The 14988-nt window shown below is 38.0% G+C and overlaps 1 protein-coding gene across 1 annotated transcript in view; it reads left to right on the forward strand.

The window, feature by feature from the left end:
* Window positions 1-3967: 3967 nt before the first annotated feature.
* The window catches only part of JAM3 (junctional adhesion molecule 3), a 61872-nt gene continuing 50851 nt past the window's right edge, over window positions 3968-14988 (forward strand). The window contains exon 1 of the mRNA XM_006926990.3: window positions 3968-4109. Coding sequence (XP_006927052.2) covers window positions 4034-4109 — 76 coding nt within the window. The 5' untranslated portion in view covers window positions 3968-4033. The remainder of the gene's footprint in view (window positions 4110-14988) is intronic.

Below are 14988 nucleotides of genomic sequence, written 5' to 3' on the forward strand. Positions count from 1 at the left end.
TGTGTCTTATTTAAATAAAACCAATGAAATACTTTGAAGAGAAAGAGCAGGGGATGATAGTAGGATAATGTGTGAAAGAAGGGAGTTAGAAATACTGCAAGGAAGGTGGGACTTGAAGGAAGGGGAAAGGGAGCAAAGGAATCTTTGGTAAGCCCGAAAGAGGAATGCTTTAATGAAACTACTCTGGAGTCAGATTGTTCCCGCAGTCAATGCCTCTCTCATGCTGTGCAGGTTGACTTCAGGTGATTGTTCAGGTGTATAATAGCATAGTGAAGGAACAAAAAGCCATAATCATGTTACTTTTAAAGAATATAGTCATGCCAAGAGAATAAACATACATTGATGAAAACTTCCTCTTTGCTTCTCATTCTCTCTTAGAGATTTGCAGGCTGAAGGTCTTTGTTTTAATCAAGACTCTCCGGGAATATCGTAACCATTTTGCCTGATATGAACTGAAATAGTAGGAAAGGGATGGGGTGCAGGCAATAAACATGTATTGAGCACCTAGAATATTCCAGACCTTTATTTTGCGTTATCCTCACAATGAAAATTTGAGGTGGATATTGTTATCCCTGTTTTACAGACAAGGAATCCAAGACTTGGAGAAGGTAAGTAACTTTCCCAAATTTACAAAAACTAAGAATTTGAATCATGACCCCAGAGCCCATGTTTCCACTCTGATGACTGCTTCTTTCAGGACTTCGCCAGTCTGTTCAGAAGTGAGTCTCACAAGAAAACTCCATTCTTCTTTTGCCACTTGATTTACACTTTGCGTTGGTATTGAAAACATTTCAAATGCTTTTGTTTAAGTTTTGCACAAGTGTATTTAGTTCTCTGAGATCTTATAAGAAATGTATCTCTCCACAGTAAGTCACACATTAGAAATAAGCATATTCAGTTGGATAATGTGGTGATAGAAGCATGCTTCCATAGCTCTGATTCTCCTCTGAATAGCGCCAGAGCTCTCCAGAGAACAATGAAATCATAAGGAGGAGCAGATTGCTTGACAGCCAAATGTATCCTACCCTGTCCTGGTACATCACTAGTTGGGCTCCATTCCAGGATTGTGTCTCTCAGCCACAGGTCATGACTTGCAGACTCTATATGTGGAGGATTATCAATGTTTTACAAGGAAGCACCTGCATCCATTCTCATGGGAAATTCTGCTCCTTACAGAATATTCATGGAGCCTTTCTGTGTGATCTTGTCCTGACTTTCAAAATATTCCCTAGCAGAGAAGGCCTATTAATACACAGAACCATTTCACAATGCAAGCACAGAAAATCCAGTAGAAGAAAAGAGGCACTGGTTTCTGAAAACAAGTCTGTCCGCAGTCAGATACCATCTTACATTTCCCAGGTAACAAGAATGGTTCCTTCAGTTGGCAAATGCACCTGACTGTATAACCAAGAGCTAAAGGAAATAATAGAGGGAAGAAAGAGCAAAAGGAAAAATAGTCAGTGAGCCTAAGAATAATTTTTCTCTTTTTAATTTCTCTATTATGTGTTTGATGAAGGGAGAGAGACCACCACCATAAAATAATTTTCACATACTTTCACTTGTGACTTTGGAACATAGTGAACCGAAACAGAAAGAAGCTTTGGGAAAGAAAACACAAATAGAATCATAATAGGTCATTTTTTACTTTTTATTCTGCCTGTTTGAGATTTTGAAGAATGTAATTAATTCACACTTGCAAAGGTTTGAGCAGTTATAAAGACTTCTAAAGAAAATCATATAATGATGGCATTTGAAGCATAAACTTGGCAACAACCTTAATCTATTTCATATTTCTTGACTTTCATAATTACAGATTTAAAAAATATAATATACAATTCAGAATATATGTAAATTATACACACAGTCTATTTTGTGAAAACTAAAAATATTGAAATAAATTTAGAATGACTGTATGAAAAATGGAAGTCTTTGAGTTGCACATAAAAATATTAGTTGTTAAGGCAAAGAGGCGATCATCTGAATGGGGGAATATATTTGCAAACAATGCTTCTGTAAGGGCCTAATATCCAAAATATATAAAGAACTCATACGACTCAATAACAACAACAAAAAAATCAAACAATCCAATTAAAACATGGGCAGAGGACCTGAACAAACACTTCTCCCAAGAAGACAGACAAATGGCCAACAGATATATGAAAAGATGCTCAACTTCACTAACTATTAGGGAAATGCAAATCAAAACCACAATGAGATACCATCTCACACTTGTTAGAATGGCTATCATCAATAGGGCAAGTAATAAGTGTGGAGAGGTTGTGGGGCAAAAGAAACCCTGATATGCTGCTGGTGGGAATGTAAATTGATACAACCACTATGGAAAACAGTATGGAAATTCCTCAAAAAACTAAAAATTGAATTACCATATGACCCAGCAATCCCTCTTCTAGGTATTTAACCAAAAAACCTGAAGACATATATCCATAAAGATATATGCACCCGAATGTTCATAGCAGCATTATTCATGGTGGCCAGGACATGGAAGCAACCAAAGTGTCCTACAATAAATGATTGGATAGATAAGAAGTGGGACATATATACAATGGAATATTACTCAGCCATAAGGAAAGATGAAATACTGCCATTTGTGACGACATGGATGAATCTTGAGATAATCATGCTAAGTGAAATAAGCCAGACAGAAAAAGTTTAAAATCATACAATTTCACTCTTATGCAGGATATAAAACTGAAAACAACAAACAAACATGACAAACAAACAGAGACTCATGGACATGAACAGTGGATTTGTGGTTACCAGAGGGAAGTGGGGTGGGGAGAGGTACGTAGGAGTAAAAGGGGTCAAATATTTGATGATGAAAGAAGATCTAACTTTAAGTGGTGAACACACAATGCTACGTATATAAATAAATATGACATATTGTAAATGCACTGAAGAACTTGAGAGAATAAAAATGGTAAGTTCAAAGCTTTAAATTTCTGCTCAAGGTCTGGATCTTTAAGTTTCCATATCCACCCTAAAAGAAATACTTGTGTCCTGTAGCCCAGGGCCAAAGGTCCTGAAAAACAAATCCAGTATTTAATTCTGTAGCTGTATTTTTGTTATTATAAAGAATGTTGCAATAAGAATTTACAGTGAAAAAAATAGTTGTTGGAAATTGGCATATTTTACTAATAACTATACTCAAAATTCTGTTTTTGCTCTTATTTCCTGGACCATTAGAGATGTACTTTCTATATTATATATAATACAAGCCATTTCAAAAATTTTCCACAGTATTAAATGACAGTCAAAACTACCTGCATCTTTAGGTCCAATTTCCAGTACATTTTATTCTTCTGTTCATCTTGTCCGCTTGTTCTCATAAGATGCTGCTCCATTTTTCTTCTGTAGCCTTACCATTTCCCATTTCCCATTTACCATTAGCCTTACCATTTCAACATTGAGAAACCAGAGCAAAATAAGTACCTTGAGTTTTTGCAGTATAAACTATTGGATATACTATCATGCTTTTGATCTACCATAGAAATAACTTTTTCTTTTTAGAAATACATCACTTTTATGTACTGCATAATATGTGTTTGTTATGTTTTATAGAGATTTCATTACTTTTTCCTTCCGTCACATTTGGAATCAGGGCCTCAAAAGAGGCGCAAGCAACAATGCTTCCAAGATAACTGGGCTGCATCCTTATTTGTAAAACAAGAAACACTTCATTTTTTAAAATTTTAATTGGTTGTTCCTTCTGTAATCTGTAGTGACGTATTCATTTTCTAGCTGTGGAAATTTACCCCCACCGCACTCTTGAACGCGCTTCTTTACCTCCTCCCACCGAATTATTGAAAGAGACCCCATGGGCCCAGGTCCAGGGCATCCCTGCATCCATAGCAACCTGCCTTCAGCTTCCTTTGTCACCATGGTAACGGCTCTGGCGGGCCAGGTTGTCGCTATGGTAACTAGAGGCGGGTAGCAGTGTCCCAGCAGGCTGGACGCATGCGCGCAAGGAATCTTGGCTGCGCCTTGCGCCCGCGGTCCCCCAGCTCCCCTCGACATGGCGCTGAGGCGGCGGCCGGGACTCCGGCTCTGCGACCGGCTGCCAGACTTCTTCCTGCTGTTGCTTTTCAGGGGTGAGTCTGCGAGTTTCCACCTTTCGGAGAGTAGGGTGTGGGAGTGATGAGAGCAGAGCGAGCCGAAGCGGCTGGAGCCCATATAGGCGGGAATAGCGGTCCCGGCCCCGGCGTCTCCGGGGGCTCAGTAGGAGGAGCGAGAGAAGCGGCGGGCTCCGGCGTCCCGGGAAGATGAGTCGGATCCCGGCCTCCCGGCGGGATCCCAGCGAGTTGGGCGCGGGGTGCGGGGGCCCGTGAGAGGCCTGGGCAGTTCGCTGCGGGCGGTGGGCTCGACCCAGGCAGAAGGCACCACCTTCTGGAAAGACAGTGGCAGCTTCGGCATGGGCAACTTGCTTGAAGACACTGTGTAAGGAGCACAGTGCCCCGAAGTGGACTGTGAACGGCCTTCCGAAAGGACCAGCGCGGCACAGTTCTGAGGCCTGTCTGGCTCTTGGTCACAACACTTTGGGGCTCTGCTGTTCATTTGTCCCTTACTGTAAACAAAGAGACTGAACTGGGCAAACTTAGATTTCCTTTCGTGGAAATAAAATGGCACAGATATCAATCAAGTGCTTTTTTTGGTCTCCAGCCCAGCTTAGGAGACCCCGCAGACTCTTACCCTGAAATAGCATCTGGGTTTTTTTGATAAAGATACACTGATAAACTTGAGAGTTTTGATTTGTCTTTTCCACTGTCTGGAATTCTCATTAGATTCGTGTGTACTGCGACATTTGGACAGAAGGACTGAAAAAGCTTCTGTTTAGTGAGCACATATTGTATACGGGGCACTTTGAAATCATAATCTTATTTAAATCCTTACAACAACTTTGTGAAGTGAGTTTATTAATCCATTTTTAGATAAGAAAACTAAGACCTAAGTCAAATCTCTTTTCCAAGACTGCATTCCAGATAAGTAGTGAAAACTCAAACCCATGTGGACCTAAAACACTACGCTACACTTTTCCTTCCCTGTTGGCCATCTGCAGGTAACCAAACGAGGTCTTTTTTTTTTTCAGTTTTTAGGTCATTGTTTGGCTTATTTGCTGTTGTCATCCCATGATGTCTTCCAGCATATACAAATTAAAACACGAAGTGACTGGGAGTGGGGCTGGAAGGACAAGGAAAACAAAGCACTCCTGTGTTTGATGCTCATTCACGGGTTCATAATGGTTGTAGTAAAAAGTGAGGGTCTGGGATAAAAGCTGTGGAAACAGTGCTCTGTGATGAGGGATAAGTTTCAGGCAATAGATGTTGTCCATATACTTTGCCTGAGAGTAATTTCCAAAAACATGTGGTTGAGTGATATAAGTGGTCAAAGGCCAGGCAGGGGACAAGGGTGTCAGGAATGTCCAGCTCCCAGCTTTGTTGGTCACACTGACACTGTCCTATTCAGAGACTGGAACAACTCCCTATTGTTGATAAAGGCTTTTCACATGAAAGTTTGCAGTTTTTATTGCAGAAACATTTGACAATTTAGCTCAGGAATGAGTTTCAACTTGATGCTTTGTTAATAAATCTAGATGATTCTAAGGACTTCACATAACCTTGACCTTTTATTTTGTATTCTGGAGGGGCTCATTTGGTGGCTTTCTTGATATTAAGAGCTGAGATTTACCTGCAGAGAATAGGAGGAAGAATCAAACTTTGCAAACTAAGACCAATGACAAAGAATCAAGGTAGTAGAATTTATTAATCCACCTTGAATGATGTAGCTATCTTTTTAGTAGAGAGGCTCTTTTTCCATTAGTTTATGCTATAAATATACTGTAACAACTTGAAAACTATTCTTCCACAGGTCATGATAGCTGTGTCTTTTTTATTTTTATGATTACTTTTTTAAATTGCTATTGTTTTTCAGTATTCGCATTTTAAAAATTTTGGTTTCCAGTATAATACATTCTTTATTAGTTACCCTTTACCAGGCTCTTTTGTAAGAATTTGACATGTATTCATTTGATACTGATAAGCACTCTAAGAGGTTGTTACTATTATTTTTCCCATTTTTCTGGATGAAGAAACAGAAGTAATTTGGAATCTTCAACCATTTGTGTTAATCCAAGTTTGGGTTACTTTATTATTCCATTTGACAGTGTTGTTCTTATTACAGATTAGTTTAACTGAGTTATCAAATGTTGAAAGCCGTGCGGTTTGTATATAACATTCTTTTGTTAAGTTGGTGACAGGTGCAATTCAGCTTTGTAGATGTTATGCCACATGTCTTTTTTGAATGATTATGTAGTAGTTACTGTTGGGCTTCCAAATCTTTGATATCCTAGAAAGAAGTGCTTCATTAGAACTAAAACAGTAACAGTTTGTATTCTTGGGATAAGATAATGTGCTGAAGCGGGGACATTTTTGAAAAAGAAAAATTCTCAGTTTTCTTTTGCATTTGTTTGGACTCTTGAAACATTTTTTTAAATGACCTATTTTTTATTTTCTTTTAAATTATCTGACAGATGTAATCATGATCAGACTGTTTGTGTATTTTCAGCAAAACAAGGAACACCTGCCCCGAAGCATGCAGTACTTCAAATCAGCTGTTCATTCCCAAATGACTTGTTGATAGGCATTTGTTCTTGAGTGCTTCAGGCGAGGGAGATACTTAATCATAAGAAATTGCAGAATTATATCCAGACAAAATAATCATACACCCAACCCCTAAGCTCTTAAGGCAGCCCAGTAGGCTAGGCTTAATTCAGTTCTTTTGAAGGAAACCAAATTTGTATTATTTTTGTATTTTCGTATTACTTGTATTTTTGAGATGGCCACATAATGTAATTGAAGAAGCTATGGATTTAGTACATCCAACTAGCAGCTGTTAGAGATGTATTAGCAAATTTTTTCTTCATACATTCTTTGAATTTTTTCAAAGCACAAGTGGGGTAAAAGAAAGGAAAATATGTGTGTGAATGAAGTTAGGATGTATGGAGTCTGCTGAATAATACCCTAGTCATGAAGTTGGATTCTCTTTTTTAAGGTGGTGTGAATGTGATGCTGTTAAGGCTGAATGCAGATTTCAAATCTTCTGTATTTGCCTTCTGAATGCTAACAGTATATGCAAATAGCTTCACTGGAGTATAAAGAGATCTGGAAAGTAAGTTTTGGTAAGCACATTCTTTTACACCTAGTTTAGCAAGGACAGTATCCACTATGGAAAGCTATATTGAGATCTAAAGCCTTAATTTACTGCCTCGGCTACTTGCCATGACATAGAGAAAGCTCCCTGAGAATTAGTATTTGTTTCTGATGTCAAGGAATGCTGTAGTATTTTGTGTTGGTGTGTTTCTTTGATTTTAAGTAGTATCTCTTATGTGTTATGTATTTCCCATGAGTGGTTAATATGTATAGCAGAGATTTCAGTGCTGGTGGTATAGGAACATCAAACTTTTTAATAAATTAGAACTATGCAAACATGTTTTCATTTCAGAGTATCCCAAGGCTTCTGTGGTTCAGCCTTTCTACACATCATTTCCATAACAAATTCTGCCATATCCATACTGTCTGCTTTGCCTAACTTAACCTCAGCTCACAGTAATCTTTCTTCTCTCTAAATTAGCATTGCTCTTAATCTATAGTTCAGTTCAGTGCAACAGATATTTATGGAATATCTATAATGTGCCAGGCACTTCTTCATGCTAGGAGTACAAAATGAATAAAGCATCCCAAGCCCTTGGAGAGCCAGAATGAGTGTATGCTGGATTATGTTGGGCTTTAGTTGTTGGGTGAAAATGCATTTTATCTTCTTAATGATATTAAAAATTTGTTTGGAACAGAGGCTGAATTTAATTTCATTTGTATCGTTCCAGAGATTATTATAGTAAATATTCTCGTTGTCACTTTAAAGTCAATTAACATTTCTTAAAAACTGCCTATGCATCTAGGCATTTTTTATGTATATTATCTTAGTTCCAGAGGCCCCAGGAGCTTTGGGAAATTCTGAGTTTTTACTATAGTGGAAGAAAGAGAATGGCAAGTATTTCTTGACTTGGTTTAATTTAAAAATCTTGTTTCTATCATCTACTCTATGTAGTTATACAAGGTTATGAAGAAGAAAAACTTGGGGAAATGCTCATGATATAGTTTAAGTGACACAAGCTGCAAGTATGATTAGTATATGTCACATGGTTACAATTACACAAAACTGTAATTTAGGGGAGGAAAAAACCTGGAAAAAAAATGAACCCAAATGTTGATAGGTGCTGTTTTGAGTGGTACATTTTATGGCTGATTGTTTTCTACTTTTCTCTGTGTTCCTGGCTGATTCTTTTTTCCAAGTTTTCTTTAATGAAATTATTTTTAATGGAAAAAATTGCATTTTGTTTTGGCCTCCAATAGATAAATAATGGAATTTTAAATTTGACAATAGGAAGGATTTTCTTTTTAAATGGGAAAACTTAGTTTGTGTAGTTTAATGTGATAGCATGTGGATTGCGCCCTTTTCTATCTTCATAATTGTCAGCCACAGAGGGTGAAGGAGGAGCTGACCGGGAAGTTTAGTTGTTCGATCATACATTCTTAGTGGTTCATTTGAGAGATTTACTGTCATTGGCTTTTGGGTGGGGAAGCCAGCTGTGGCATTCTCAGCTAATGATTAACTGGAAAACTGAAAGAGCTGATGAGAGTACCTGCCTCCCCCCACCCTTTGTTTTTGAACAAACAAAATAATGTGAGTAGTGGCTTTGGTCTGTTTATTCAGAGTCAGCCAGCATTTATTGAACACCTGCTTTGGGCCAGCTGGGCAACTCCTAGAGGGCCTGTTCTCTTTGTCTTGGGTGAGAATACCAGATAAAATTGACTTCCTTGGAAAGTAGACTCTGAAAGATGTTTCCTGAAGTAGAGTGTCAGCTGATGCACCGTATCCTTCTTCCTGCCTGCCACAGACTTCCTTGTTGGATATCTTTCTCTAAGGAAAATATTTAATGTCTTTAGAATGAAGTGCAGCTGTCTGGAGGATGATAAAACAAAGAATGCAGCAAATCCTAAACTCCTAAACAGCTGCCTCCTCCCTTTTGTTTTTAGCTGATTTTCCTCTATAGTATGTATGTCAGTCAGAGTGCTGAAACTTTATCAGCTAATCTCAATTTGGTAATCTCCATTTTCACGGCAGTAAAGCTTTCCACGAGCGAAAACAGAGAAATATAAGACAAGAGCATCCCTGTACGAGAAGGAATATACAATTTAGATCGTTAACTAACAGAGTAGCATTTTGGGTAAATATTTTATGTCTTTAGAAGTGAGAGCATTTGCTCTGGGCTAGCCTGCTAGAGAATCGCAAGAAAGAGTGGACTTTTAGCAATAATTTTGATTTATGCTAAGTGTAGATTTAGGAGAATAAAAGTGTTGAGAGCCAATAAAGTCCAGGAAATAATAGGAGCAAAGGCGTGGAGTTGGGAATACATAGGTTATATTTTGGGACCAGTGAGTTATTTTAATGATAACAGTTTGTTTTTATTGAAAACTAGCTATGTGTCAGGCACTGACTGTGCTGATAGCTTTACCTGGTCTTTCTTCATTGATCTCAGCAGTCAGTCTTTATAGGTTTCATTTTTCAGTTGTTGAATCTGAAGCTCAGGTATGTTAATTACCTAGCCCAAGGTCACAACTAGGAAATTGAGCCAGATTGTCCATTGCAAAGAGCTTTCAATGCCAGGCTAAGAAATTTAGACCTTATTATGTAAATTGTGGAAATTCATTTGGCAGTTTGATGCAGGGAAGTGATCTGATCAAAATGATTTTAGAAGTATTAATCTAATAATTCAAGAAGACTAGAGAGGGCAGTTCAGTTAGGGAGCTACTAGAGTAGTTCAAGGTCACTTTCTTTAGAGTAGGTCTTATGATGTTGAATTCATTTTTATTTATATCTGAAAATATATTTGTTTTAATCTTGTTCTTGAAATATAGATTTACTAATTACATAATTTTAGATTGACAGTTATTTTGTCTTAGAGCCTGAGCTATCTAACACTGATGCTTTCTGGTTTCTATCATTCCCGTTGTTAAGTCCAGGAACTCAGTCATTTCATCAATCTTTCCTAGGTTGCCTGTCTTCTCTCCAGTTACTTTAAAGATCTTTTATTTGTCTTTGGCATTCTGAAATGTTCTTACAGTGTGTCCGGGATTTCTTTTTAATGATTTTACTCGTTCACATGTTGTAGTTTATCTATCTGTCAGTTTATATCTTTCCTGAGAATTCTCAGGTATTATCAGTTTAAAAGCTGCCTAGCCTCTATTTTCTTAATTCTTTTCTTCTGGGACTCTGCTAAGATCTATTTAATCATTCTGTTTTCCAAGACTGTTAACCTTTCTGTCATAATTTCATATTCTTCTCTTTTTGTGCTGTTCTGGGTTATTAACTATAATATGCTTGATAGTTATTTCTTTTAACAGCTGTATCTAATCTGTCATTTAACCAATGCATAGTTTTTTTTTTAACCAATTGTATTATTCATTTCTAAAATTTTACTTTTTAAAAATAATCCGGTCTCTTTTGCTTGCTCATTTTTTTACTCCTTTATTTTTTTAAACATTTCACGCACAATTGTTTTATATTGTGTATCTGACTCTTCAGATATCTGAAATTCTTGGGAATCAAATCTAAATCTAATGTTTGTTATTTCTTAATGACTCTTATTCATGGTGTTGTTTTTTTCTCCTTTACTCATAAACCGATATTTGGTTGATCTCAATCTGTGCAAATCTGGTCCTGACCAAACGATGCTTTTGTCAGAGTATGCTTCTACTGGGCGGCAGCCACCTGGGCTGGCCTTCCCTCTTTCCGAGTCCCTGGCATTATTTGACAATCTCAGATTTAGCTTCTCTGCCTTCTTACTGGCCCAAGGGTGCAGTCTCCCCACTCAGAGTCACGTCCTACTCATCTTATTACTTTCTGGTTTCTGCCCACAGCTGTTTTGTTTGTTCTTTTAAAGATTCCCCACTTTCTGTGAGCCCAGAGATGCATTAAAAAATATGACGTAGGAAGGGTCTCATTGCTGGAGCACAACGGCCTTTCAAGAGTATCTAATAAACTACTATGCTGGAAACAGATCTCAGCTTTACTTAACTCATTCTTCCTTTTGATTAACATGAGTCACATGCCTTTTTTTTAAATGTTCATATTATGAAGGTAATGCTTTTATTTTCACTTTTTAAATATAAAGTAAAATTAAAATATTGGCTATGTTTTTTCAGAGCACGTAAACCCCCATAGAGGTCCTGATGTGCTTGGCGGGAGGGGTAGTGAAATTCTTGCTAAGCACCACTGCTTTAAGGATAGGGCTATATGATTTTAAAGACGTACCCAGTTTTACAACTATCCTTGGATCAGTTTATCTGAGAAGCAACCATCTGTCATTCAAGGTACGGCAACTTGAAATTTAGGATATTATAGCTCTTCCACACTAGACAGGCATCTGAAGCAGCAGCTGCTTACTCTGCTAGTAACAGATACAGGTGAAGACATTCAGAGGTAAAATATAAAGGTAGTCTTGAGCTTTCCAGGTGAAATCTGCATCTGAGATTCACATTCTTACGGGATGAAATGCTGGTTCTCTGAAAGGCTCAGTCCCTGTACTGTGAGAAGGAACCGCCCACTGCATTTTAGGAATGCTCCATTGTTTGTAGCCTTTCAGATACTTTTCTGGCTGAAGAAAGGGCACGGCATTGTGGGTGTTAGGCATTCCGGATTCATTTCCCAGCTTTGCATGTTATTCATTTTTGGACCTTGGGGAAGGCATATTGGTTTTAATCCAAAACACTTGAAAGTAATTTAAATACCACCTCTCTCACGCTATTGTCAAAACATTCACATTTCTTTCCCCTTGTTTGAAAACTCACTTTAGCTGTATGAGTTTCAGATCCATAGAATTGATTTTCTGGACATATAAGAGAATTTTTAACTGATTTTTTGAATTAATTTATTTGTTAATTAAAAGTGCATTTGAAGGTTTTGAAAACCTGGTTCACAGAAATTTCTTCCTCTTCTAAATGTTTAGAAGTGTTTCAGAGCCACATAAACTTGGCTTGAAACTCTTCTACTCTAAGAGTCGGGAAAGTTCATCTTTTTTTAATCTGCTGTAATCTTACTAGATCTGCTGTTTTAAGAGTTCCTGTGTTTGTTTACTATGAAGAAAAAATGGATAGCTATTTGGTTGGGTTTGTATTCTTAATTCAGTCTCATTTCTTAGTATCAGATACAAAGTTTTTATTCTGACCTTATTTGGTCTAGCTTTTAAGTGCATTGGTAATAAAAAATGGATTTAGAACCCTACCTGTGGATCTTTAGAGCAGTGATTCAGTATGAACAAATAGTTAAATATCTTTAATTTACCAGGCATGGTTTCATACCTTGTGAAACCATGTACATCAGTGAAGTAATTTATGTTATGAACTCCTTACAGGAGATGATGAAAGCTCTTGACCCTTTCCTCCAAAAAGTACTTTTATGTACATATATGAAACATTTTATACTATTTTGGGAGGTTCACAAACCCTCAGAAGATCATTTATGGACCTCAGATAGAGAAGGCTGCTCTAGATCCCAGGATTCTTGTTTCCCGGGAAAACATGCTTAGAATGAATGTCTCCTGCGATAGGTGCTAACTACATGTAGAGTTCAGGAGTAGTATACAAAACTATTATTTTATTGTTCTCTTATTCTTTCCACTAATTCTGTTATTAATAATTCTGTTATTAATAATCCTGACTTTTCTGTGAGACGATAACTGATAGTGTCAAACATCTGGTCATATTCTCTATACATTTCCAATTTAAATTACTCTGTAGGTAGGTCAGAGAGTGAAGACTTTGATTTAAGTGGAAAACAAAGTATGCATGCAGTTTTAGAGAGGCTTAAATCTCTAAATTTTCAGTGTTTCTTCATGTTAGTACAGCTCCAGGGGGTTGCAGAGTTAAGCCACATGAAAAACAATGAAATGCTGAGATGAAATTATGCAGGAATTCTTCCATCTACCTCCAGTGTCCATTTATAGCAGGTCTCTTTTTTTCCCTTGTGCTCTCTCCTTTTCTTTAACTTAGGCAATAGTGCTGAGAAAAGAGGCCTAAAAGGATGTTTCATAACATTGGATGAGGGATTTGGACTTCACAGAAGCCAGAACAAATATTTTCTCCTACTGGTACCCTGTGGCTAATATCCCACATGCTGTTTGCAAATTACAACCTAGAGTGAGTTCAGAGTCGGTCACCTTTTTGAGGAGGAGTATATTTTTGTGGTTTGTTCTTTTCAGCTCACAGATTTTACTTTCTATGCTCTTGTCAAGTACACTTTCTGCGTGTAAATAAAAATCTGTAAAAATTGTTCGTTTCTATTCTTATGTGTGAGCAGCACCTTTTAGCGCACATTTTTTTTAAAGCTACTTTTAATGGAACCTTGAGGAAGAAAATTTAGCTGGGGTTTAGAGACTTCAGTTTTAAGCCTTATTGCTTACCCTTTTCTGTACCTCACCTATAGTGGAATAATGATGTGATGTGCTTGATTGTAAAGCTTTAGTTTCTAGTGGAAACTGCTGTCTTGCCTTTAGGAGAGAGCTCATTGGATTTGGGTTGCCAGATTACATAGATGAGGCATTTGATGCATCCACATCTATCATAGAGGAGTTGGATTCTAGAGAGATGTTGCATTTTCCTTTTCTTTTACAAGATTATAGCTATAAGGAGAAAATTGATCATAAAACTTTAATTAATTCACTTTTTATTGGGGAATCACAAGATTTAGAGTATTGTTTTTGGCTCTGTAGAATTGTTTCATCACCATCTTCTGAATGATTCTTGTTCATTGCCATTTCTTTTTAATTATCATGGTCCATCCACCCCACATGGAGAGTGTCTTCTTCCTATTTATTCCTACTCATTCCCTACTATCCAGCTTAATGTACTGCTCTGTTAAGCCTTTTTAAAATCTCTAGTCTGGAATGAACTCTTCCTCTTCTGAATTCCTATTTATCGGGAGGAACATTAGCTACACTGAGGTTTGAACCTCAGCTCTGTTATGTGACTTCTCCGAGTCAATTTCCTTAACTATAGAGTAGTAATAACATATAATTTTGTAGGATTGTTTTGTAAACCAAGGACTATATAAAGCTTTTATACAAGTAAATAAATGGTAACAAAATAACACTAATACATTAAAATTAAAATTAATTAGGAGAAAAAAATGGCGTAGATGATAGAGGTTCTGTTCATCCCTCTGGCGACCAAATCAAAGGTATGATGGAAACAAGGAGCAGCAGCAAGGAAAAATTGCCTGGGATCTAGAAGAACAAGCCATACAACTAGGGAGAAATTCAAGAAAGCACCTCGCAACTGCAGAAGGTAGGATGGGATGAGGCGCGGCGCTGCCCAGTCTACAGCAGCTGAGTGAGATGGAGGCTGCAGCAGTAGCAATGGCAGAAGCCTCTTAAAGGGGCCGCCACTGCGAGCAGATTTTTGCGGTGACGGACCTGCTCGTTCTGAGCACCAGTGCCTGTTCGGCTGTGCGCGGGGGCACCAGGGACTTACAGGGAGACATTGTCAGAGTGAGGGCCGAGACGAGATTCACTCGGTACAGAAGTGCTGGCAATATCCATTGTTCCGTTTTTAATTGTCCCCCTTACCAGTGCACCAGATACAGTGCCGCCATAGCTGTGATGTCATCAAACTGGATAACAGAGGTTGCTCTTCCCAGAGGATTCCTTGAAACCCCGCCTCTCCTAACTCGGGCCCCACCCAGGCCATAGTCTGGTGCTCCTTGCTGAGACTCACAGTTGTGGAGGCAGCTATCCTCCGTTTCTAGTGTGGCCTTTTGAGGCAACTATAAGCACATTATCTGTGGATTGCTGGCTGAATCTTAACAGATGGCTCTGGAGGAGGGGTAGAGGCTTGGGCAAAAATTGGCCTGCAGCTGAAC

The sequence above is a fragment of the Pteropus alecto genome, unplaced genomic scaffold (assembly GCF_000325575.1).
Source record: "Pteropus alecto unplaced genomic scaffold, ASM32557v1 scaffold210, whole genome shotgun sequence".
Taxonomy (NCBI): Eukaryota; Metazoa; Chordata; class Mammalia; order Chiroptera; family Pteropodidae; genus Pteropus; species Pteropus alecto.